The sequence below is a fragment of the Coturnix japonica genome, chromosome 3 (genome assembly GCF_001577835.2).
Source record: "Coturnix japonica isolate 7356 chromosome 3, Coturnix japonica 2.1, whole genome shotgun sequence".
In the NCBI taxonomy this organism is placed as follows: domain Eukaryota; kingdom Metazoa; phylum Chordata; class Aves; order Galliformes; family Phasianidae; genus Coturnix; species Coturnix japonica.
Window position 1 is genome coordinate 98,298,224 of NC_029518.1, and position 23,820 is coordinate 98,322,043.

Below are 23,820 nucleotides of genomic sequence, written 5' to 3' on the forward strand. Positions count from 1 at the left end.
TGCTTTGCAGGAAAATGTGAATGCATTTTTGACCCCTGACAACAAGTGCTCAACATGATGGGAAGGACTTGGTTTGGGAAGTGAAATCTCTGCTTAAAGCTCTTCCCAAGGGAAACTGTACATAAAGGCATTCCTGTGGTCTTCAGAAGGAGGGAATCATAGCATCGTAGACACCAAGATTGAAAAAGACCTCCAAAATGATCTGGTCCAACTGCCCACCTACTACCAATATTGCCCACTAAGCCACGTCCCTTAGGAACATCCACCCCTTTCTTGAACACCTCCAGAGGGTGTGTCACTAACACCCACCTCCCACAGCAGCTCATTCCAGCACCCAACCCCTCTTTTCCAAGAGCAGTTTTTTCTTAAAATTCAATCTGAATGAGTGGTCATAGTCCAGACATCTTTACGGCAGTGTAAAATTTAGGACTGGATTGGACCAATCTGCTTTCTGCCTACCTGAATTAGTCTTTGTATTTAGTGCTTAATGTAGTCCACACCTAGAATGAGCATGGTAGTGCTGAACCAAATTTTGTAGCAATCAAATACTTGTATGCTTAACCACATGTTTGGGCCAATGGTAAATAAATACTTGGCATCCCAATGCTAAGAGTCTCAAGGATGTTACCGATTGTCATATTTTAGGGCTTGTACATGAGCTAAGGACCCTCAGTAAGTTTGTACAGCAATCATAGAACCACAGAATGGCCTGGGTTGAAAATGATCATCCAGTCCCAACCCCCTGCTGTGTGCAGGGTCACCAACCAGCAGCCCAGGCTGCCCAGAGCCACATCCATCCTGGCCTTAAATGCCTGCAGGGATGGGGCATCCACAGCCTCCTTGGGCAACCTGTTCCAGTGCGTCACCACCCTCTGGGGGAAAATATGCAATCTGTGGGATGAGATCCTTGCCCCCTGTAGGAATGCAGCTTCATAATTTTATTCTCAGACATGGTGAGAACCTCAGCTGTGCTACATTGGCCTAAGCGTCATGCTGTCATCTCATGGACCACCTGAGGTAGTGGCCAGCTGGAAATGCATTTTAGCAATCGAAACAGTGACATCCAAACCTTTGCAAGCTCAAACACCAGAAATCACAGGGAGAAGCAGAGAGCAAATGCATTTCAGTTTCAGTCCCTTCAAGCAGCAGACAGCGGGCCGTTACTTCTCTTTTCAGCTTCCCATTGCAGGCTGGGATATTTTCAGACTAAACAAGTCCTTGTAACTGAAAACCAACCATCATTTATGGAAGAACCCTGTGCAGCATGGCTAATAAATAAAAAGTTAAGAAAAATAAAAAGACAACCTTGCTACTATTAACAAAAGACTCTTCAAAGCTATTCCTTTGCTCTGGGCTTTTACAATAATAAGCTGAAAAAATACATTAGAGAGCAGACTCCTTTCTAGCCACTTCATATTTCATTTTGCCTCTCACTTGTCTATTTATTTTCATGTCTTTCCTGATTACTTCTCAATTGTAGTAAGACAACATTAGGCACAATGAGTTTTAAATATACTCCCTGGCCAAAATAACTCCAAGGGCTGTCTGAAATTTCAAACGACTCACTAGCTAATCAGGAATGGAAGGGAAAAGGAGCCATGCCTACCCGTCAGAGTGGGACACTCAGGATTTCATGGGTGTTTGCTGTGCTGTGCCACTGTAGTTATTATTTCTCTCCTTACATGGGCACCATACCATGCAACCAGGACTTGATTCTTTCAGCATTGTAGAGTAGATGAAGAACACGATCTGGTGAAGTAAAGCTCCAGATCTCCCTTTTTGTCTGTCCAGAGGACTATGAAAGAACAAGAACAGGGCTTGGGCTGCCTAAAAGAAGCACAAAGGACCATATTCCAAAGGATTTTGAAAACTCTTTTCAAAAGTAAGCCTCAAAAGCTGCTTCAGACCATCTTGGATGTGTGTGATCTTATGTATGAAAACATCATTACAATCACAGACCTTGTTTCAGTAATTTTCAACCCTGGTGGTTTCTCTGGACATGCTCCAAACAGTGAAGTCTGTCCCAAGTAGATGCATAAAAGCCTAACAGCAGATAAACTATAATATGGAATAAAGCCCTCGGAAGCCTGATCTAACTTTGTGGTTAGCCTTGCTTTGAGTGAGAGACCGAACTAAGGAACATCCAGAAATCTCTTCTGACCTATTTTTCCTGGGGCTCAGTGTAGGTATGGTGCTTTAGGACTATGCCTACAAATGCACTGGAGTTTCTTGGAGCTGTGTTTGGAACAAACCTCCCTTCATCCTGTGATTCCAGAGGTTAGAAATTAATTTGATAGGCTCTCGCTGTTGGCTCAAATGTCTCCTTTGCTGCTATTTTTCTCTATCTGTGCTTTCTGACTTTTCCCCCGTTCATAACCAGAGTGTAGAGCTACTTTAGAGGTGTGCACAGAGCAACAGTCTCCCACTAATTGCAAAATGCTCACTGAATGCCAACGTCTATAGCTCTCATTATTCTCTAAGCTTCCCCATCTACATCATTATGAGGTAGGTTTATATCACCTAACTTAGCTGTTTAAAAACAGGTTTTCAGTCTGAGTTACCTACCTGGCTTCCCCATGTAGAACTAGAGACAGATATCCATCCAAGGGAAAGAGAGAATGAATGACCCTCTAAAAGTCTCTCTCTAATGATTATTGTCTAGATGAGCAGCTAGACAAGACAATTAGCTTAGACTAGATGCTTAACATTTAAGCAGCTAAAATTAATGTGATGAATCCCATTCCATGTGCTTTAGTAATGACTCTAGCCTTTGTAACTCAAATTTTATTTCTTCGTATGTTTTCATAGGTGTTCAGATTCTGCACTGTGCTCTCAGATTCATTTCGACTTCTAAGGCTTAAAGTACTTGCCTCCTATTACTGTTCATTCTCATAAATATGTCATGGTATAATATAGCTGTCTGTGCATGTAATGAACTCCTTCTGCCTTAAGATTCAACTTCAGAGCCAGTACAGGACTAATATTGCTAAAAACCACACTAATGTGTCTCACATACTGTTGTGCTTGTGAATCCTTCTATCATGAGCACAGCTCAGTAAGGTACAAACAACTTTTGAACATTTGTATTACTTAGTTGAGCAAAACAAAGAAGGGAAAATGGGGGTGGGGGTGGGAAGGAAGCAGAGATGAGGCTGCTGATAAAAAACTATCAGACAGTGTAGGGAGGGAACTCAAGAACTTACCTCACCCATTTGACCCATAGGCAGCACCTGTATAAAACTCAAAACATTCCCACTGTAGTGGTCTAATTCCTAATCAGTAGGTTTCAGGACCTTGGTTTTTACCTGTTTATTTATCTGCTTACTTATTTTTTTTAAACATATTTTAACTAGAAACGCGATTTTGAAATTTCTAACTTGAATATCCCAGTTGGAAACATTCATATATACATCTATATATGTATATATTCCTTCTCTCCAGATTGGATGTAGGAAACCAACCTCCCTTCATTGCTTCCTACTTATCTTTATGAATCTCCTACAAACTGACCATACTACTTTAGTGTTATAATTAAGTTGCTTCATTGGTGTATTTGGGGGGAAAAGGGCGTTTCAATAAAAGAGACTGAAGGAAAGATTTTACAGAGTCTCATACCACGCTTAATTCTCAGATCAAGCTGAAAACTCAGCATAGTTTTGTTACTTAGTCAAAACGTTTGATTTGCTCATAAACTGCAACAAAAGGTGGAACTGTTTTAGGGCAAATGATGATCTCTGGTCTGTCTTACTTACTCCTATGACTTAATTATAAAAATAATGGTCATTTTAAGCTTAATTCCAGCTTGAATGCTTCCATAAAGTACAGGTATGTGGTGTTTTCCTTCTGGCTCATTTCTAATGGAAAATTGGACTCTTTTAGAGTCTGTTCCCAGGACCAAAGACCTGTTCTCATTGGGAAGAAATGATAATAATAAATAGTAAAATGGAGTTCCTTGCAGATTTTATTTTGAGGCCGTTCATTTTACCCCCAAACTTTATTTTTGCAGAAGAAAAGGATGATTTGTCTTCACAATAAGCGCTGGCCAAGAAGGGAGAGGGAAGCTGAGAACCTTCCAGCTCGTAACAAAACCTGGCAGCAATGGTCTTAACAGAGTTCAAGTTTATTTGACTAATTCTTTCACCACTTGTCAGAGAACATACTTTTGTTTGCAGTAACAAAACGACCTCTTCCCTCTTCCATTTCTCCAGTGAATAGTGCCGGCACTTGTGCGGAGCACACATTACTGCTAACCGTTACGATGTTTGCTGTCAAACTCATTTATTTATGCAACTGCTGTGGAAAGGCCCCAGGCCCATAAGCAGCCCTGAAAGATTTCAGAGCCCTGGTGTGGGGTCATGAAAGGGAAAGCAAGGGGGAGGGCGAAGCCTCCACTGGTTATGAGAAAGGAACTGACACAGGAAATGGTCACATATGGCACAGATTTATTGTGTCCGGGACTTCCCATTCAAAACTCATTATATCCACAGCTCAGAGCAGTGCATGGCACAGCCACATTCATTTTGGGGGTCTGGAATCTGATGAAATTGCTGTTCTGCTTTGGGGTGGTGGTGGCAGTGTTATCATTCCTTGGCCAGGGAGCCGGTGGTTGGAACTATGCCGGCAAAACCTCTGCTGCCTGCTGCCCCTTTGCATCAAGCAAAGTGCTTTATCTGAGGCTTCAATGCAATGGCTTTGCTGGTTTAAGAGAGAATAAAAGTCCTTCTGGGCTTTAAATGCACCTAAAGGAAACCAGGAGTGACTTGTGGGGAAATGTAGTGGGAAGAGCTTTGGTAGCAACTCAAGAAACTGATTGACATTTGCAGAATAGCTCATTTTTGCAAAGGTGAAATAATTTGGGCAGGTAGACAATTCCGTTTGTGTTTTTCTCTTTTAATTGTCTTTATTGCAGGGCAGTATCCCTCCCACACCCAGCTAACTGCTCCCTGAATGATGGGCAGCAGATTCATAGGGTCGTGGGAATACTTTGATTGCGTTTTTCTGCTTGCTTCATGAGACTTATCTAAAAAGCTCCAGTCAGAGCCCTGGGTCCTGGGTGCTAAGCAAATCCCCCAGTCGATTCCCTTTAGATATGCACTGATGGGTCCTCTTGAAATCCTGTGGTGATCCATGCTCTCCTGTGTGTGTTCTCTGCATCACGAAGGACAAAAGTAATTCAGGAGTTTGATCCTTTCTCATCCCATGCACCATAAAATGCCAGCTTACGTCTCTTTTGTCTGCATGTTAGAGTTATCGCCTGAAGAGAAATCATGGGGGACTTTGTGTTGCTAAGATGGCTAAAGTGACTCACATTCCCCAGTCAATAATGGTAACAAGGACAAAAATCCTCTCTAATTCTGCCTTTCTAAGAGAGTGTATTAAACTGGTGATCAAGCTGCTCTGGGACAGTGCTTACAATAGCAGAAGTGAGCTTGATGTGTACATTTCCTGAGTCAAAAAGTGTTTGGGAATGGGCACGATATCCCCCTGGTCACTCCTGCTAAAGAGAACTGCTCTGAGCCAAGTTTGGTCCCAGGCAACCCAGCAGATTCCAAAGCCATTCCTGGGTACACACTAGAAGTTGTTAGGACAAGTAAGGAGCTAGTCCAGAAAATCTATCTGCAATTGGTCACTACCTTTTGGATGCTCAGTCCTTGTGGTAGTGCAGGGTGTGCCGCGCCGGCTCAAGGGCCAAGAGCTGGCCGTAGCATTGGTATTGCTTTAGTTTTGATGGGTGGAATGCCTTTAGAATCTCATTTCCACTCTTATCCTCAGGGTATGGACAGCCATGTTGTTCCTCTTGTGGCAACATGGCATCCTAGAAATGCTTTGCCCACACAGGAAGTTTGATACAAGGCTGGGAATCTCAGATTGACTCATCTCACCTGAGAGGGCTTAAGATGTACCTAGGTTATCCTCTCAAACTTTCTGTTATTCTGTGAGTTTCACATTCTCTCTCAAATGCAAAGACCAAAGATGTTATCTTTAACTAAAGGAGTTTCAGAGCTTTAAAACTCTGACAGCTTGGGGAACATTTTGGGAGAACATTGCTATACACACATCCTGTTCTCATACAGTCTTCAGACACTTCCTTTTGACTGCTGCTGGAGATCATCCTGGCCTAGATGTGCCTCAGGTGTCTCCTGTGAAGACCTGTGTGCTTTTTTTGATCGATGTATTACTTTACCATCTGGGAACTGGAAAAGTTTGCAACTTTTTCATTCATAACTCTGAGAAATATACTCTTACCCTATAGCAAATATTACTTTCCTCTTAGGCATGGGTGAGCTCTGAAGTGTTAGTGCTCACATAATACATATGTAGGTATGTGAAAGATAGAAGTTATACTTTATTTCATAGTGAGTAAGTATTATAAACTTGTGTGGCCTTATCCATGCATGAAAACGGGAAACACAAGAACAAATATTTCATGTGCTACACCTGTTTTTCGATGAATATGTATGGCAAAGGAAATGACCAGAGCAGACCCTGGGGTTTGTGGTATTGGTGAGCTTACACTACAGTCTTTCTGTACATGCACTAATAACCATCTTCTCTCTGCTTGGGCATCCACTTGAGCAGAACCTGTAGGAGCAGAGTATCACCGAGTCCCCAAATGTGTCTGAAATTGGCTAGGAAGTTCAGTGGTTTTTATGAAGGAGTGATAAACAGGAGAACTTACAACCTCACACATGGTGTGATCTTATGAGGCTCATTTCCTTTGAAAATCATTTCAAGAAGGAATTAGCAGCCTAAAGCAAACACTCTGTTTTTATAGGCACACGATCCCTGGCACGTGCGTATATTTATGTGTGTTTGTCTCACACTCATGTGCTTACACAAATGTATGAGCAATCACACTCATCTCCATGCACTGCTGTGTGTCTGTGTGCAAAAACTTCCTGGCATTGTTTATCATAGAATCACAGAATCACCACGGTTGAGAAAGACCTCCAAGATTATCCAGTCCAACCACCCACCTACCACCAGTAATCCCCCCCTTAGTAGCCCCTCTAAGCATTTCTTGAACACCCCCAGGGACAGTGATTCCACCACCTCCCTGGGCAGCCCATCCCAGTGCCTGACCCCTCTTTTAAAAGGGAAGAAATATTTCCTAGTACCCAACCTGGTGCAACTTGAGGCCATGCCCTCTCATCCTGTCAGTAGTTGTGCAGGAGAAGAGGCTTATCCATTTATTTACCCTCTACTTGGACACCGGTACATTCAGTTGCATGATATTGCTAATTTACAACCAATGGGGTTTCTAAAAATGATGGAGAATGACTTGTCTCAGCATCTGCTGAGGGTGACAGGCTCACTTGTACTTCTGCACACAAAGATTTACGAGATGAATGCCATTGGTTTCAAAGGATGAGCACATAAGCACGAGAAGCCTGTGCTAGGAATTGGATAGAAGAATTGGGTCCAAAATCATGTACGGGGAACATCTGAACTCAGGAAACATAGAAAACCTTCTGCATGACAAAAATGACTGACATCAGAATAATTTTACCTTTGCAGACTACCACATTTCCCAAGTCCTGTTGCTGGGCCTTTCTTATTTCACATGTGAATGTCAGCGGGTCAAAAGGAACAGTTAATGCTGATGAATATTTCCCCCTCAGCAGAGATATGTGCTGGCCAGCCCAAGGCCAATGAATCGCAATTTCTAAACAGCGTCCCATTTATCTCTCCTCTCCCTCTCCCTTCCCCTGCTTGCTTTTATATTTTTGTAACTATAATTGTAGTTAAATTAGAAATAACTGACGGGCAAATCCAGTCAGATGGAAAGAAAATTGAGGGAGATTTATTTTATTTTGATAAAAACCTGACGTCGCCTTTTGTTTTTGTCAAAACACAACACAACACACCACCCTCTACTGTATTTTCCCTTGTACCATGAATGGTGAGATCTATCATGGAACGGGTAAAAAATTATTGAAGGAAATGGTGTTAAACCTGAAGGGGAAAATCATTAATGTTGATGTATTTCATTCGATTCTAAACATGGAATTTATTTTATTTTATTTTATTTATTTGGCGTTGGGGAACTGGGAGAAAAAGGCAGGAGACTTGCAAAGAACTCTACGTGCCTTTAAGTCAAAACATCTATTTTAAAAGCGCTCTTCCCTCCTTCCCTCCCGCTCCATTTTTCTAAATAAAGGATATGAGATGTTGTTGTTGTTGGCTGCTTTTTCTTTTTTTTCTTTTTTTCTTTTTTCTTTCTTTTTTTTTTTTTTCCCTAAGCAAAGAGGACCCCCTCGGCACATTTTTCTTTTCAAATGTGAAATGAGGTGGAAAATCCTCATTTCACGACAGGAAGGACAAATATTGACACAAAGTTAATATTTGTCAGGAGCCCTAGAAGCAACCTGAGTGCTCCAATCTCATATAGATATATACGTTGGTGTGTGGCTGTGTGTGCATGCATGTGTATATCTATAATTAAATAGTAATGTTGGCTCGATGGTAAGGGAATCTGCAGAAAGCAACGGCGTGAATGCTTTCTGTCTCCTATTTCTCTCCATGCACTAAGCAGGACACACAACATCTCCATCTTCCCACCCATTCCAAGGGTCTCCAGTTGACTCGTAGAATGAATCATAGCATGGCTTGGGTTGAAAAGGGCTGCAATGATCATCTAGTTTCAACCCCCCCACCCCCAATATGTGACTCACACATGCCTGATTTCTCTTGTTTTCCCCCCATTTTTTTTACCATCTCCAACAGAAGTGCAAACGCACACACGCACGCAAATAGAACCCATTTAATCGGATTTCACCCCATTTACGAACGAGGGGGAGCTTCTGGAATTTATCATTGTTATTGCTCATTGCCAATGTAAATAGCACATGTCAGCTCAATGTTCGGTGGTCACTCAGTATTTATTAAGCCCTGTCCACCCTGGCCTTTTTTAGAGGAAAGCCCTGAGGCGGATTAGCTGCTGGCCCTGACGCACCGTGTCGCTTATCTGTTCGCATTGATTATGAGAGTCAGCTGTGGCCAGGCCTCACTTTTTTCCCTCTCCTCTCAGGCCCCTCTTACAAGCACCCCTGCTTGGATTTTCATGAGGAAATAATCAGATTAGGGCTTCAGCGGCGAGTTCATATGGAGTTCTCTTTCTCCAATGTGCTACTAACTGAATAAACGTGTTTTGTGGTAAATTGCAAATGACATTATGATTACTAAGGCCAGCATGGGTTTCATTTAAAAGTGATCAGAATTGCAGGCTGCAGAAATTGTGAGTGGCAGATAAGGCCGTTTGGAAGGAGACGAGCAGCGATGTGTGTGCATGCATGGGTGTGCAGGGAAGTGAGCAAAGCTGCATGGAAAGGCAAAGGGAAGCCCTTGGAAATCACAAAATATTGGCAGGTCCCCTGTCACTGGAGGGAGATGGAGTGACTGTGTGCTGCTTCTGAACAAAGATGCTGCTCCTTCTCCGTTTGCCCCTGTCAGACCCCATTGCAAAACAGTCCTGCTGGTGCAGCCAAAAAGAGAAAGGTAAAGCTAAGAAAAAAGGGAGAAAAGGGAAAATTACAAGGCGGTGTCTAAAAATAGAGTGATTTTTCTATAGATCTTGTCTCACTGGGACCTCCTTCCTGAGCAGCGTGTGACATTTGTGTAATTTCACTGTTTTCCTCTCTGATGTATGGAGTGAGAAACGCTCTTCGAGTCTGCACATGTGGAATCCCCTTGAAATAAGCCATAGGTAAATGCCCAGGGGATTCAGACACCAAGATGTGGCAGTAAGCAGGACCCAGCCTGCTTTCTCCTAGCTCCTCTCTTTTCCAGCAGCCTGTTGTTTGCTTCTAGCAATGACTTTCCTAGTTGTAGTGTTTCTTTACTAAGACGGATGCTCTTTTATTCATTCAGAACTTTGTGGCTCTCACGGATGCCTCTCTCTTTGTCATTAACACTAAACATTGCTGATCTGTATACACATCCCCAGAACTACTGAACAAGGAGCTAAGTTAGTTGAGAGCTTGGCTGAGCTTTGCTTAATGCACTCCCAAGCACAGCTAACTAGGGGAGAGCAGGCTTGGGAGGAAAGGAGGATTATAGCTGGCTACGGCAGCAAATTCCTCCTTTGATTTTGTTTTGAAGGAAGGAAGGAAAAACAGAAACACACATCTTTTCCTAGGATGCTTCGGGCAGAAATGTTTATGTTGTTGGTGCCTGTATTTGAACTCATTTACTTTTATTCTCTCTTTATAATCAGTGATGATCTCATCACTGTGACCTGAGGCACAATTTCTCTCATGTTAAAGCGGAGATTTATATTTGATCAGATGGAACGTATCCTAACTCAGAGGACTGCATGGACTATATCTCCTCTGCATAGATCCATAAAAGGGTTCTAATGACTCATCGCCTCAGACAATGGGAAAGGGGCTGGGCTGCAGAATCTGGAGTATATGGAAGTGTCTTAGCTCCCGTTAAACCTCATGAAAAAAGGTTCACATGGAGTATTCCCTAAAGTTGCTTTTGCATTCCTATAGGTCACACTTAGAGGTATCACTTAGTTACCCTAAGAGGTCCAAATGAGTGCGAGCAATTGTCCTTCTGTCATAATTACTCTTTCAACAGCAGATGCAGTTAAGTGTCTAGAATGGATGGGGCAAATGTGTGTAAGTCACTCTGAAAGTAATGCCTCCTATTTGTTTCCGTGGAAACAACAACAGATGCAAAGAGCACAATAACACTATTTGATAGAGTAAGTTCTCAACTAGTAGGATGGCTCAGCCAATATGAGCTATGTGGTCCATGGTCTTCAGACTGTCACCGGGGCCTGGCTGTAAGAGAAAGGTCATTTTCTCTGGCCTGACTCTGGAAGTTAAAGTCTACAGCTTAGTCAGCATTGTGATGTAGCTATCAGAAGTGATGGCTTGTCTGGGTTCCAGGAAACCCAGAGGGATCATCCATTCTATCCCAAAGACAGTGCATATCACTTTACTTGCTGACATCCGTGTCTTAAACATGTTCTTCAAAGGTGAATTCACATGTTGGCACTCCATGAACAGATGTTTTGACTCTGACCCGTAGTAATGACACCATGTCATGTCACTGCCCCTCTGCTGCCATGTGTCATATGGCAATAATGTGTAATGGAATATTGGTGGAAAGGTTCAGCCTCTACTGTCATCGCACCAACATCCATAAACATCATAAAATAGGAGGCATTACTTTGGGACCAGACCATGTACCACCAGTTCTCAACTACTTTCAGGTTAAGGACTGCTTCGTGTAGATGTAGCTTCCATCTATGTAATACCAATAGTGTGCAGACTGCTCTCAAAACTAGTTAGAATTTTAGCACCTGCAAAAGTGACTTTGAACACCAAACGGGAAAATATGCCACTGTAGCAGCACAAACTGTTGAGATGACATCTGATGCATTTTTCTTTTCTTTCCCCATCTCTATTTGTCCTTCCAGGAATTTACAGAGATGACAGCAAGTGTATCTTCAAGCCCTCAGTACAAAGCTACTTCTGCAAACAAGCTGATTACGCACTTGTCATCCTGGAAAATTTAGACACCAGCATGGTCAGCCAGGAGTTGTTTCCAGTAGTAACAGTGACTGGCAGCTTTATGGATACCTTCAGTGATGGAGCTTCAGATGCATCATGTCGTTCTGCACAGCATCCTTCTGCTCTCTTCTCTGTACTGCCAACCACCAAACTCACAACAGTTTGCTTCCCAGACCTAACGCCTCTGGTTTTCAGACTCTACCTCCTCAGTGGGCAGAACTCAACCAGACTGCCCCTTGCTATCTTCTACAATGAGCCCCTCAGCCTTCATGTCTTCACTGGAGGGAAATATATCTCTCCAACTCCATCTTCCTTCTCATGGAATGAAAGGGCAGGAACCAATTATTTTAGCTTTGAGGACAATCTTCTCTATGTCCTCCTTCATGAAAAGGAACCTGTAGAAATAGTCACTGGCCTTTCTCTTCATGTGGCTTTCACTGTGACTGAGACCATTGGGGATGAAGGTGAGGCAAATATCATGCATCAATTAGCTGATTACTTGCACGTTGCTCAAGATCAAGTCAGAGTAGTCCATCGTGTGCCGGGAGGTGAAAGCATGCTGAGAGTCATCTCAGACAATGCAAGCAAAAAGCAATATCACTGCCCCAACATGATGTTTTGCACAACCTTTCATAGCAGATCTGGATCACGGAAACTAGGGAGAGGAGCAGTAAATGCTCGAGTTCTGCAGACATCTGATGCAGCTGGTCCATCAAAAGTGCTGATTTTTGAATTTGGTGATCCACCAGGCTACCAAAGAAATGAGTTTCAGCGTTCCTTAACCACTGACAGTTTAAAGAGCTTGGCCAGAGCAATTATCAATGCTCATCAGACTGGAGACCTTCAGACAGTCCTGGGCTTACCAGTTGATACTCTAATGGTGAATCAGCCTGACTTACTGTTCTCAGGAAGAGATAATAGGAGGTAAGTGTGCTCCTGCAGTATCTTAAAAAAATAATATATGTTGATACTGATTAAAGTGGGTTGAGTGAATCGAACCAATTGACCTGCTTAATAAGACACAGAGTAAGTTCCCCGTTTTCTGAAGTATGACTGAGTTGAAGCACATCAAAAAGTTTCCCTAACAGAGTTGTGCTGAAGTACTAATGGGAGTCCTGACTTCTATCTAGCCAAATTATCATGACATTTTCTTGGTGCTCATGGATGTCTATGTAGTAAAAGGTGTCTGTGAGATTTTAATCCAGGAATAGAGTTTATGCAGCTCTGCCATGAAATTATAAAGTAGCAGGTAAACTCAGTGATTTTTAAATGAATTCAAACTACTAAAGCTCTTAACTTCTAAACAGTTAAATCTATGAGTGTTTACAAATGTAGTGCCAGAAATATGTTATGATAGACAGGTTATTGCCCTAAATAACTCACAGGTCTAAACCTTAGAATAATAGAATGGTAGAATCACCAAGGTGATTCGCCTACAGCCTCAGCTCCATCTATGAGAATGTGGTTGAGGAGCTTATTCTGGATATTATCTCCTAGCAAGTGGAAGAAAAAGAGGTTATCAGTCAACATGGATTGATTGAGAGGAAATTATGTCAAGTGGATGGGGCCAGGCTCTTCTCAGCAGCACCCAGTGTTAGGAAAAGAGACACAAACTGGAACATAGGAAGTTGCATAGAAACATGAGGAAAATGTTTTTCACTGTGAGAGTGGCAGCAATGTTATTGGCTGCCCAGAGAGTTTGTGGAGTCTCGTTCTCTGGAGTTATAACCTTCTGTAGGGAATATGCCTTAGCAAGGAGTTGGATTGGAAAAGTCCCTTCCAACCCAACAATTGTGTGGTTTTAGTGATCCGTCTGTGCATATATGTGTGTGGGTATGTACATCAGGCCTGCATCTGATTTTAACAGAACAATGCAGAACAGCCCTGCACTTGAGAATGATTTCCCAATGGGAACTACCTTTTGAGCTCTGTCAATTAACTAGTTCTAGGTCAGTTTTGTCTGTAGTAACTTTTTATGGGTCATTTTCTCCTCTCCTCCACAGCAACAAACAGTCCTTTCTATCCTTCCTTCCTCTGTCCTCATCCTGCTCCTTTGAGCCTTCTTGCACCCTCTATTTGCAAACCCAGATGGCAGCCCTTATCTGCAGAGAGGGCCGAGAGGAGCAAGGCTGGGAGGGGAGCAGACAGCAGTATATTTCGGCTTCAGATCCTGAATCTGTATTAAAAGCAGATGGGAAATATGAAAAAGGTAATATCCCATCTGCTTTTAATAGGGGACATGGGATTTGATGCCTGGCAACCTTATTGTGTACTCTCTTGATATTGCATAATGTTATTTTTGATGTTTTGCACTACTGAGCCTTACCCAGGCATAAGCATACTCCATCTATGATACAAAGAAACTGAACTTGTCTAAGACTTATTATCTCTAATTAATACCATATCCTCTAACTTTCTACCGCTGACCCCAGTACCATCCTGCTGTCTGTTGTTGATAGGAAGTGCTATTCACATGCTTAACTTTTCCACTAGGCACAGTGTGGCTTTCAGTAGTGGTGCACCCTCCATTAGGGTTTGCTTCTCTGAAGCCTTACTCACCATCTTTCTAGCGGAAGACCTGGGTTGCATATTCAAGGGTGTGTTAACTACCAAATGGGAGGACCATCTCCACACCTACACACACATCGCTGCGTGGGCTCCTCTGCTGCATTATTTATTGCTCCCCATCAGTCACGGCCTTTCTGGAATTACTCATGGCTGACATTTCTGATGCAATAAGGCCACAGATAACTTGTGAAATGAAATCAGGGCTTTCCTGTTGGGACATGTAATATCCCCACTGTCTATCTATCTCTCTTTGGGCAGTACATGCTAGCACAGGCAAGTATAATGGGTCTTGGATTACAAGTCAGTATAAGTATACCTATGTATTTTTCTGTGGAAGGAAAAGAGAAATGTTTTCACCTCAGAGTGGTGCAAAATCCAGTTGGGCTCTTAGATATTCACAGGAGCTGCACTCACAGTGACGCTCACAGAGAGGGGCGACTGCTGTGAGTGCTGCAGCCTTGCACAATGGGAGGAGGTGCAGGGAGATCATATAGCAGTTATCACATAGCTTTCTCCTTCAGCATATGCCTGTGTTTAAACATACGCTGCAGTGTGTTCACAGGCTGGAATCTCTCTTTTGCATTGTTTTCCTCATATCAATATGTATATAAAAGCGCAAGAGAGCACAGCAACAGAAATATGGTGCAAGTTTCTGTGGGTATCTTTATACAGAATCAGAAATACAGAAGCCAGACAGTCTTCCAGATGCCATTTAGTCTCCCAAAGTGGAGCGGGAAATTCACTGATCCTTGGTGGAACTTTAACATGTTACATACAGAAATCTACAGGCATTAATCTTCCCTTACAAAGAGCTACGTTTAGGGTAGTATGTGAAAGATAATGTGCATGATGGAATTAACAGTGATTGAGACTCAAGCAGTAAAAGTGAAGCAAATTGTCAAGGAGCTGCTTGTTCAGATAGCAGCACCAACCCAGCGAACTAAAGGGGAAGGCAGCACTCATTGCCATATCACACAGCACACACACAGGAGATGTAGAGCTGGAGGTGCAAACTGCATTAACACTGACACATCCTGACCCTGGCAATAACCTTTGTGCAGGTTTTAGGCAGGGTGTGCAGTGTAACTGCACAGGGCTTTAAGAAAGGGAAGGAACAATGCGTAGGTATCAAACTTTCCCTCCCAGGGTGAGCAGGGCACGATGCTAAAAAGCCCCAGCCCCACAGCTGCAGCACAGGAGGCTCTATCAGGGCTTTATCTGCTGCACTCAGCTGAAGTGAATTTGCTGTAAACATCTTGAGAATGTTCCCCAAATACAAATAGCTGAGCCCCCTTTCTGGCCAGCATCTCTTATCTCAGCTGGCAGATCTTTAAGGATGCTTTCCTCAATGTGGAAGAGCTCTCCATCCCCCTGTGAAGCAAGTCAGGAAAGGAAGGCAAAAGACTGATATGGCTGAACTAGGATCTGCTGGTCAAACTGAAGAGCAAGAAGAAAATGCACAGGCAGTGGAAGCAGGGACAGGTATCATGGGAAGAATATAAGGAAGCTGCTAGGCTGTGTAGGAATGGGGTCAGGAAAGCCAAGGCTCAGCTTGAACTGAACTTGTTGAGGGATGCCAAGAACAAAACGAGAAAGGCTTCTATAGGTATCTCAGCCAGAAAGAGGAATTCCAGGAGGGCATAACCACTCTGGTCAGTGACACAGGCAAGCTGGTGACAACAGACAAGGAGAAGGCTGAGGTACTTAACAACTTTTTTGCCTCTGTCTTCTCTGATAACTGCTCATCACACAGCCCTCAAATGTTTGGTTTGATAGGAGGGGATTTGGGAAGCAGCATTCCTTCTACTGTAAGTGAAGGTTGTGACCACCTGAGGAACCTGAACATCCATGAGTTTGTGGTTCTGATGATGGTGCATCTCCCTGTTCATTGCAGGGGAGTTAGTCTAAATGGCTTTTAAAGGTCCCTTCTGACTCTGAGGATTCTATGATTCTATTCAGCCATTTAATTAAATTATGGAACACGCGGATAAATTCAATGTGAAACCTAGAAGGTTTCCAATCAGAGGAATGGGATTCTGTAATGGGCTGTTGTAGGACTGATGATATGAGAAACGTAATGGAATAAAAGTGGATGCTAAACATATAAGCAATGTTACCCCATATAAAAAGTCATGGTTGTGTTGTAGGATCAGGATGAATTTCAGTGTTTTGTTTTCAGTTCTGAACTCTTTTCAAATGGGTAAACAGCAGTTCAAGGATCTGCCAACAACAGGAACCATAGAATCACAGAACCATAGAGGTTGGAAGGGATCTCTGGGGATCAGCAAGTCCAACCTTTTCTGGAGCAGATTCCCAATGGGATAACCCTTTGGACAACAGTCATGGGGCTTTTTGTTGCTGCTCCAAATCAGATAACAACAAGTTTTTCACCACTGCTCACCCAGACTTCAAGTTCAAGTGTTCTTGCTCAAGGAATTCAAGTTTTACCCACACAATAGCTGTGATGGAATCCACAGCTTGCTCCAGCTGTAGACTTCCACAAACCAAACCTTCTGCCAGAGGCTATAGCTGCTGGGATCAGCTCAAGGTACACCTGAGAGCCAGGAGGGCACCCATTGGCTTCCTCAGAGACTGGAAAGAGACCTGATCCCAGGTTGGGCACTCAGTGCTGGCAAACACAGACTGCTTGGATTATATCACATACCTATGTGATTTCCTCCTTAACCTGTAATGGGGTTTGTGGTAAAATCTACTCCTTTGATTTCCGTGGTGTGAATGCACAGCACAGCTAAGTCTGAAGGGTCCATCCTGTCCCCATCCCGGCTTGTTTAAGACCTCTACCAGTGGAGCTGGTGTGATGTTACAGAGAGTGACAGCTGTGATGGCTCTGAGGTCAGTCCTTGTCACTGTCACATCGTGCTCTTGACATCACATGGAATAGGGAGACAAATTCTTCCACATGCTTTGTTAGCAGGAGTCTGGTGAGCAAAGGGTTAAGTGGCTTTGGGTTTCTGTGTCTTTGTAGGGATGTGTGTACATATATATACATGTATACGGATATATATATATACAGCCCTCAGTTTGGCTGTAGGACCTCACGCCCGCAGGCCACAGTCACATTATCATCTGGAAATTGGATAACGACAGCACAATGACAAATCCAGGTTGCTTGCAATAAGGTGCTAATCCCTTTGCTTTAATATCGGAGCAGCGTGTAATGATGTTTGGACATCACTCCAGTTTACTGACGACCCCACTGGGGCCGGCAATAGAAGCGTACAACTGTCTAACAAGCCGTCAGGTGACCGCCGTCGTCAAAGCAACCGATGGTGCAATCTAATCTTCCCTCCATCCCTTCCAGCTCCCAATAAGGGCCAGATTATAGAAGTGGCCCATCAACGCTTGGTAACTCGAATCAATTAACGTTAATTCGCACAATGCTATGATGTATTGTGATCACTTTCATTTCAGAGAAGGGGGAAGAAATTGCTATAATTCACCTAAAATGAGGTTGTCTATGGTGCTGAGGTATTAATTGGGTGTCCATATTAAATGGAAAAGGAGCATGGTAGTGAAGGAAAAGTGGATGAGTGACTCTCTTGGCTGCTATTGACCTATCAGAAGAAGACAGTGCCCTTTTCCTTTGCTTTTATCTATTACAGTTTTCCCTATTGCGTGTCAAGTTGATGTATTATAAAAAATTCATTTGGTGACCTTTCACCCCCCTAGCAGATTAAACAATTTCACTGGGATGGCATCATTAACAGGGCCTTGCATTTAATGATGATTTCTCTAAAAGGCCACGGAGATTCGATTTTAAGCTAACAGATTTATTGCACTATTATAACATATCGTAAAAAACTGTACCACCTACGGTCTGGTTTTAGGATAGAAACTGTTTAAGAGTTTATGTGGAGCTTAAAGTGGTATTACCTTGGGATATGCAGCAGCGGCGAAGCTCTGACCTCCGGCATGATGCTGCTTACATTCAGTAAAAGACATTCCTCCAACAGAAAGCTTTGGGAGTGTGTTATGGAAGAGACTTGGGTTAGCTCCTCATCATGAGCAGATAGAGTTGTAAGTACAGGTATTTCCACTCAGCTCCAGCGGTTAATGGAAGCTGCTAATGAAGTTGGAGGGTGTCTCCTTCCTGTTGAATGGACTGGTTCTGAAGGCTCCTCTGACTGTACCTCACCCTTGAGTGGATCCAGTAAGGTCCTCCTCTCTCTTTTGTTTATAGCATGACTTCTTGTTGCTCCAGCCTGTAGGACTCTGCCAGTTGTCTCCACCAGGCAGCTGCTCACCTTCAGGCTTTGGTGTCATTGGGATCATGAAGTGGAAAAGGAAGGCTATCTAAACAGGAGGGGAAGGTTGTCCTAATGTGGGAGACATCTGGATGTTCCTTGGCCACTTTTTCAGAGCTTGTTCAGTCTAACTAATTTATCTGATGCTATCAATGGCTTCAAAACATCCAGCTTCTAATGAAGGCATCTTTACTTCGAGAAATGAATGCTCTCCAAATGATTAGATGAGGAAGCAAATTCCTCTTGTCCAGCCTTGCCCACAAGGCATAGCTCAGTTCCTTATTTCTTACCCCAGCTTGTCACCAACCCGGGCCCCATTGCTATGTCTCCACATGCAAGTAGGTGCTCAGGGTTTTGGATGCATCTTGATGTTATCAGTACGCCAAATTCTTCCCAGACTCCTTCCGCTTTTGAAGATGTACTGATGCCATGCTACTAGTGTTGCAGACATATCCAGACAATAGTTTAATTAATTTAATTGGTTGAGTTTATAATATGCAAGGGACTGTGTTTTGTCAACAAGTTCAGATTACATGAATGAGCCTAAAATTAAATCCTTTCACACATCATTTCGGAGTGGCCCCAACCAAACTGCCTGGGGAGAAGAATCTTTGGCTAGTTTCTAAACCATTTGGGAGTTGTCTTAGGCTTTGTTATTGGGCAAGGGCCAGAACCTGTGATGGGCTATCAGTCCATCATGCCTTCATACCTGCAGTAGATGCTCTTATTTCTACAATCTCTAACTTCCTTGCTGCTAAACAATTGGACTTGGTGATCACAGAGCTCTTTACCCACCTAAGCGATTCTGTGATTCCAAAGAGCAGACACTTGCTTTCCTGCAGAGCCTCAGCATCTTCATTAGACCTCAGCCCTGATGGTAGAAGGTTTGGGAGCCTGACTGTGGGGTTACTGATGACCCATGTATCATGAGCAGTGCCTGCTTGCTTGCCACCTTTAGGAGAGCTGCAAGGCACTGAGTAGCTGAGCTGCTTGCTGTCAATTGCTGTCAGCAGGGAATTTCAGACCAGCCTGCTCCTTCCCAGTGTGAGACTTCAGGGTGGTGACAAAACAGCATGCTCTCCGTGTCCATCATGAGGAAGGCAGATTTCCTCACTCCAGCCCTTCTGGGGCACAGCAATTCCCCATCTCCCAGAGGCAGAACTGTGCCAAGAAAACGTGTTTTCCTAGCAGCACAAATCAGCAGGGAAGCATCAGGATGTTCCCATCTTCCACACCAACACCCGAGCACAGGAGAGTGACTTGCTGCACACAGGGCTGTACCCTGAGGCAGGGGGTCCCTCACAGCAGGAATAACACTGGGCCATGTGGAATATAAATGCCATGCTCTGTGCTACGCTAGTTTCATTCTTGTCACCTGCAAACAAACATCAGTTCTTAACCATGTCTATGTCTTACTTTTGTGCCTTTTTGTTGTTGTTGTTATGATTGGGTTCTTCTTGCATCTTCTTCCCCCTTTCCTTTCCCTTCCCTCCCCCCACTCCTGGAATCATACAGACATGCTGCTAAGAGAAATGGTTTAATGGGAAGATGGTGGTGGTAGGTGGATGGTTGGGCTGGATGATCTTGGAGGTCTTTTCCAACTTTGGTGATTCTGTGATTCTGTGATCTCATCTGATCTTTCAGTGTCCATTTTTCAGGCCAGTATTTTTCTTCAGCTGCAATTTAAGCAGTTTCTGTTTTGTAATGTGTAGTTGCTTTGCAATGTGCAGTAACACCCCTCTCAAAGATCTCAAAGATCAAACCTAAGGAAACTGATATTCCATATATTTTCTACTTACAAACACGTTTAAGCAAGGTCTAGAGATGAACAAGTGCCTTTCTTCCATTCATTTCAGACAATATGAAACCCCTAGTCAATCACGGCAATTGCAGATTAGAAGTACACGTCAATATACACATATATATGTAAAAGAGTTACTAAATGACACAAAGCGCTGAGAGAAGGAATGAAATTATTAAGGCACAGAATAAAACATTGGTTCTGTATTCAAATGCACAAGCCCTCTCCTGGGATTCTCTATTCGAAATTTCAAGTCTTGAAAAGCTGATGTGTTTCAATGGGGTGTCTGTATACTGCTATATATAGGTACACAGACCTCACGGATAATGAAAGGTGGTCCAGGAATTATGGGATGTGGGAATGTGTTAAAGCACTGTAAGTGCTGTGCTTCAGGGATACTTTCTGGTTTCTCAGGTTGGAAAAGACCTTAAAGTTCATCGAGTCCAACCATGACCTTCCCATACTACTGTAACTGAGGATAGGAACATAGAATTTGGTTTTGTTGTCTCTTCAAAATGATGCCTGTTTCACGGCTCCGTGCATGCTGCTTTCATCTGATTTGTTTATTTATTTAATCGTTTACTTTTGCATGTGAAACAAAATGGAAGCAGACATCACCCAGGGACTTGTTTGTATGTGAGGCCCTATAGCATCTTTGTTCACGTGCAGCCTTCGGATGGAGAAATCGAAAAGGAGCTTCCTGTACAGCCACAAATCATTTTCCTGGATAAGGAGGTAGGATTTGCCCCTTTGTAAGTGGACATTTTTATTCATACTGTGTGATTTTGACATCCCAAGCAATCCAGAAGCTATGAGACTGACGTAAGTAGAGCGTAGAATCAGTAGAGTATTGGAAACAGAAGTCTGGGTCCAGTTAATCCTTCATTGTTGGTGAATTGCTGTTGTTTTACAGTAAAGCTGGCTCTGGATATGCATTCAATATGAGACCTCTTTTACAACCATTAGACAGGAGACTTCCAGCTTCTTTTTGTCTTCAGTCCTCTACACATAGGCATCTTGTGCTTTGGGCTGTGCAATATGCTGCTCAGCCTGCAGCTCCTGTAGAAGGAGTTTTCTACTATTAGGGTGAACTTAGAAGCCACAATGATGTCAAAGTTATCTACTTAGCTTAATTCTTCTGTTTTGTTTTTCTTCCCAGGGTCGAAGAGTTGACATGCTGGGTCCTCCCTCAGAGCCCTGGGTTGTTTCAGCTCACCTCAAGGGCTCCTCTGCAGCTGTGTTAAAAGGTTTGGATGTGTTTTCTTATGGCAAGAGCTACAAAAAAGCAATTATGGGAAGTGACACTGATGAATTTATGGTGAAATCCTCCCCAAACAGGACTGGGTTTGAAAGTTAGCCTCAGTGATTAAAAAACCCCAGAATGTTGTATTGGAAGGAGTTCTGTGGACTTCCAATCCTTATACAAAGTGTTTTTGTATTCTGGCAACTTAAAGGGAGCATATACAGTAGTTTATCTTGAAAACATGTATCTTAGATCAAAAAATAAAGAGTTAGAAATCCCAATACCTGATTTTCAGCTAATGTTAATTAGGGTAATTTCCTCAGAGTCAATGACAATCTGTTTGTCCTAGAAAATGATCAGGCCAAGTACAGACAGAAACAACAGCCCATTGTTTTTAATTAGCATACTTGAATGTGAAAATGTTTTTCATGAGGGATTTAAATGTTTCCCTTCTGGTCCTCATTTATCAAAAGACCTGAACTCATGATTAACTCTAAGCATGTGAGTATTTCCCTTGAGGTTATTGAGACTATGAACACGCTCCGATATAGATCCTTGTTTAAGTATAGTGCTGAACTGAAAACCTGTGGATGATCATATGCTTGTGAACTAGAAAACAGAAATGAAATCGATTATAAAGCATCATAATGTTAATTGCTGAAACCTTTAAATGTGAGCAAACATTGCTGAATAGTGAATCTTCCTAATATCGGTAAGGAATTGTTTGTAATAATAAGGCCATATCTCTGCTAACTTTGATTAAAAAATGAACATTTGGAGGTGTTTCTCATGCCAAACATCAGAGCTTCTAACCCTTTGGGTCCAGTTCATGTTTTAGTTAATTAGAAATAGCTCCTACCTTGTCATAGTTCTGGGTTTTCAGGATGGAAAATCCTTTAGTATTTTCTGATGCTTTTCATGTCTTCTTAGGGAATCTAGACTAATGTTGGTCTGGATGAACTGCAGGTTGTTGAGTTAGCTGCTGGCCATCAGTGAAGGCAAGAAGGCAGGCAGGAAAGAAGGGAGGAAGGGAGGGAGGGAAGAAGAAGAAATGCAAGACAACATGAAAGAAAGAGATAAAAAAGAGAAGTCACTGCAGAGAAATGCAATTCACATTCTTTAAAAGATACATGCATCAAATTAATAGTCAATAAACTCCAGCAAAGAATGAACTGCGTAGTACAGATGTTCAGCATGTAATAGTTTGCTGCAGTTTTTCCTTTGACAAATGTCCTTATTGTACTCGTCTTTTGAAGCATATGAAGGCAGCATTTAATCGAAATGGGTCCCGTCTAGCACACTGAGGCTGCTTCATCTGACAGCAGCCAAACTGCCTCATGGAAAGTAGTTTAGCACCAAATTAGCTTGCTTCTGCGTTAAATACCAGCTTGCCTGAGAGATCTTTGTGAAGACTCACATATCTATCTATAATATTCTGAGCTTCGAAGCATATGTGCCTGAAAGCAGATAGTCTATGTTGAGGAATACAATACAGTACTCCAGGCTTCGCTGCAGACAAGAAATGGCAGTTATCAAGTGTTTGAATGCAGCTGACTGGACCCTCTGTAACAGTGATGCTGTGATATCAGAGATGAAAGAAACCATGGTAGTCAAGACAGATATTAGCTTAAAGAGGGTCATATATAGCAAGTAGCTATACATGCAACTGGAACATAAAGATGGTTCCATATATCGGTAGCTAATGCCCTTGACATTTCACAAACTTCTGTCATTAGATAGTTAATAAAAGTATAGCAGGAAAATCCAACTGGGATGAGGTCATCCCAAGCCTTAGAGAGCGATGGGAACAGAGGTTAAGTGCTGTAAGATATATGTTGTTATGAGATAAATTCCTGGAGTCAAAAGCCCTGTCCCCACCTGCTGAGCATTGCTGCGGATGTCTGGTTATGAAGTGTCTCACAAAGTTTGCTTCTTCCCAGCTTCCTTCACTATCCAGGGTAATTAGATGGAAGAATATGAATATGCTCCTCACATTCAGTCTTAATGCACCTTCACCTGTATTTCTCAGCTGCAATAAAGCGTCAGACCACCTGCACCATAAAGCAAGTGCTGGCTACGCATTGTCTCCGAGCAGGCGAAAGTCTGTGTTTGTGATCACTGGATCAACTCCAGCATCCTAAGGAATTTCTGACTTCTCACCCCCACCTGAACTAACATTTTGGAATTTGTCAGTCTTTCACATTTTAGCCTTCTCACTCCAAGAGTCTGAATGAAGCCCAGACCCGGTTAACATTGCTTAAGGGCCAGTACTTGGCCGGTACTCAAAAATACACACAGTAAAATGGAGATCCAGTTGCAAAGTAAATTACGCATTTTAAAATGAGGCTACAGAAATAGAAACTGTAGCACATGTAAAGGCTGGATCAGAAAACATTCCCTTATAGCTTAAAACAAGAG

General features: G+C 42.8%; 1 protein-coding gene across 4 annotated transcripts in view; it reads left to right on the forward strand.

The window, feature by feature from the left end:
- The window catches only part of PKHD1 (PKHD1 ciliary IPT domain containing fibrocystin/polyductin), a 191,966-nt gene that overhangs the window by 156,423 nt on the left and 11,723 nt on the right, over positions 1-23,820 (forward strand). For 2 of the 4 annotated variants that reach the window (XM_015859832.2, XM_015859835.2), the window contains 3 exons: positions 11,432-12,449; positions 20,768-20,894; positions 21,319-21,406. In XM_015859832.2, the coding sequence (XP_015715318.1) occupies positions 11,432-12,449; positions 20,768-20,894; positions 21,319-21,406 (1,233 nt within the window). Of the gene's footprint in view, positions 1-7,518; positions 8,137-11,431; positions 12,450-20,767; positions 20,895-21,318; positions 21,407-23,820 lie in introns of those variants that run through there. The other 2 variants (XM_015859833.2, XM_015859836.2) reach the window with 2 other exon arrangements.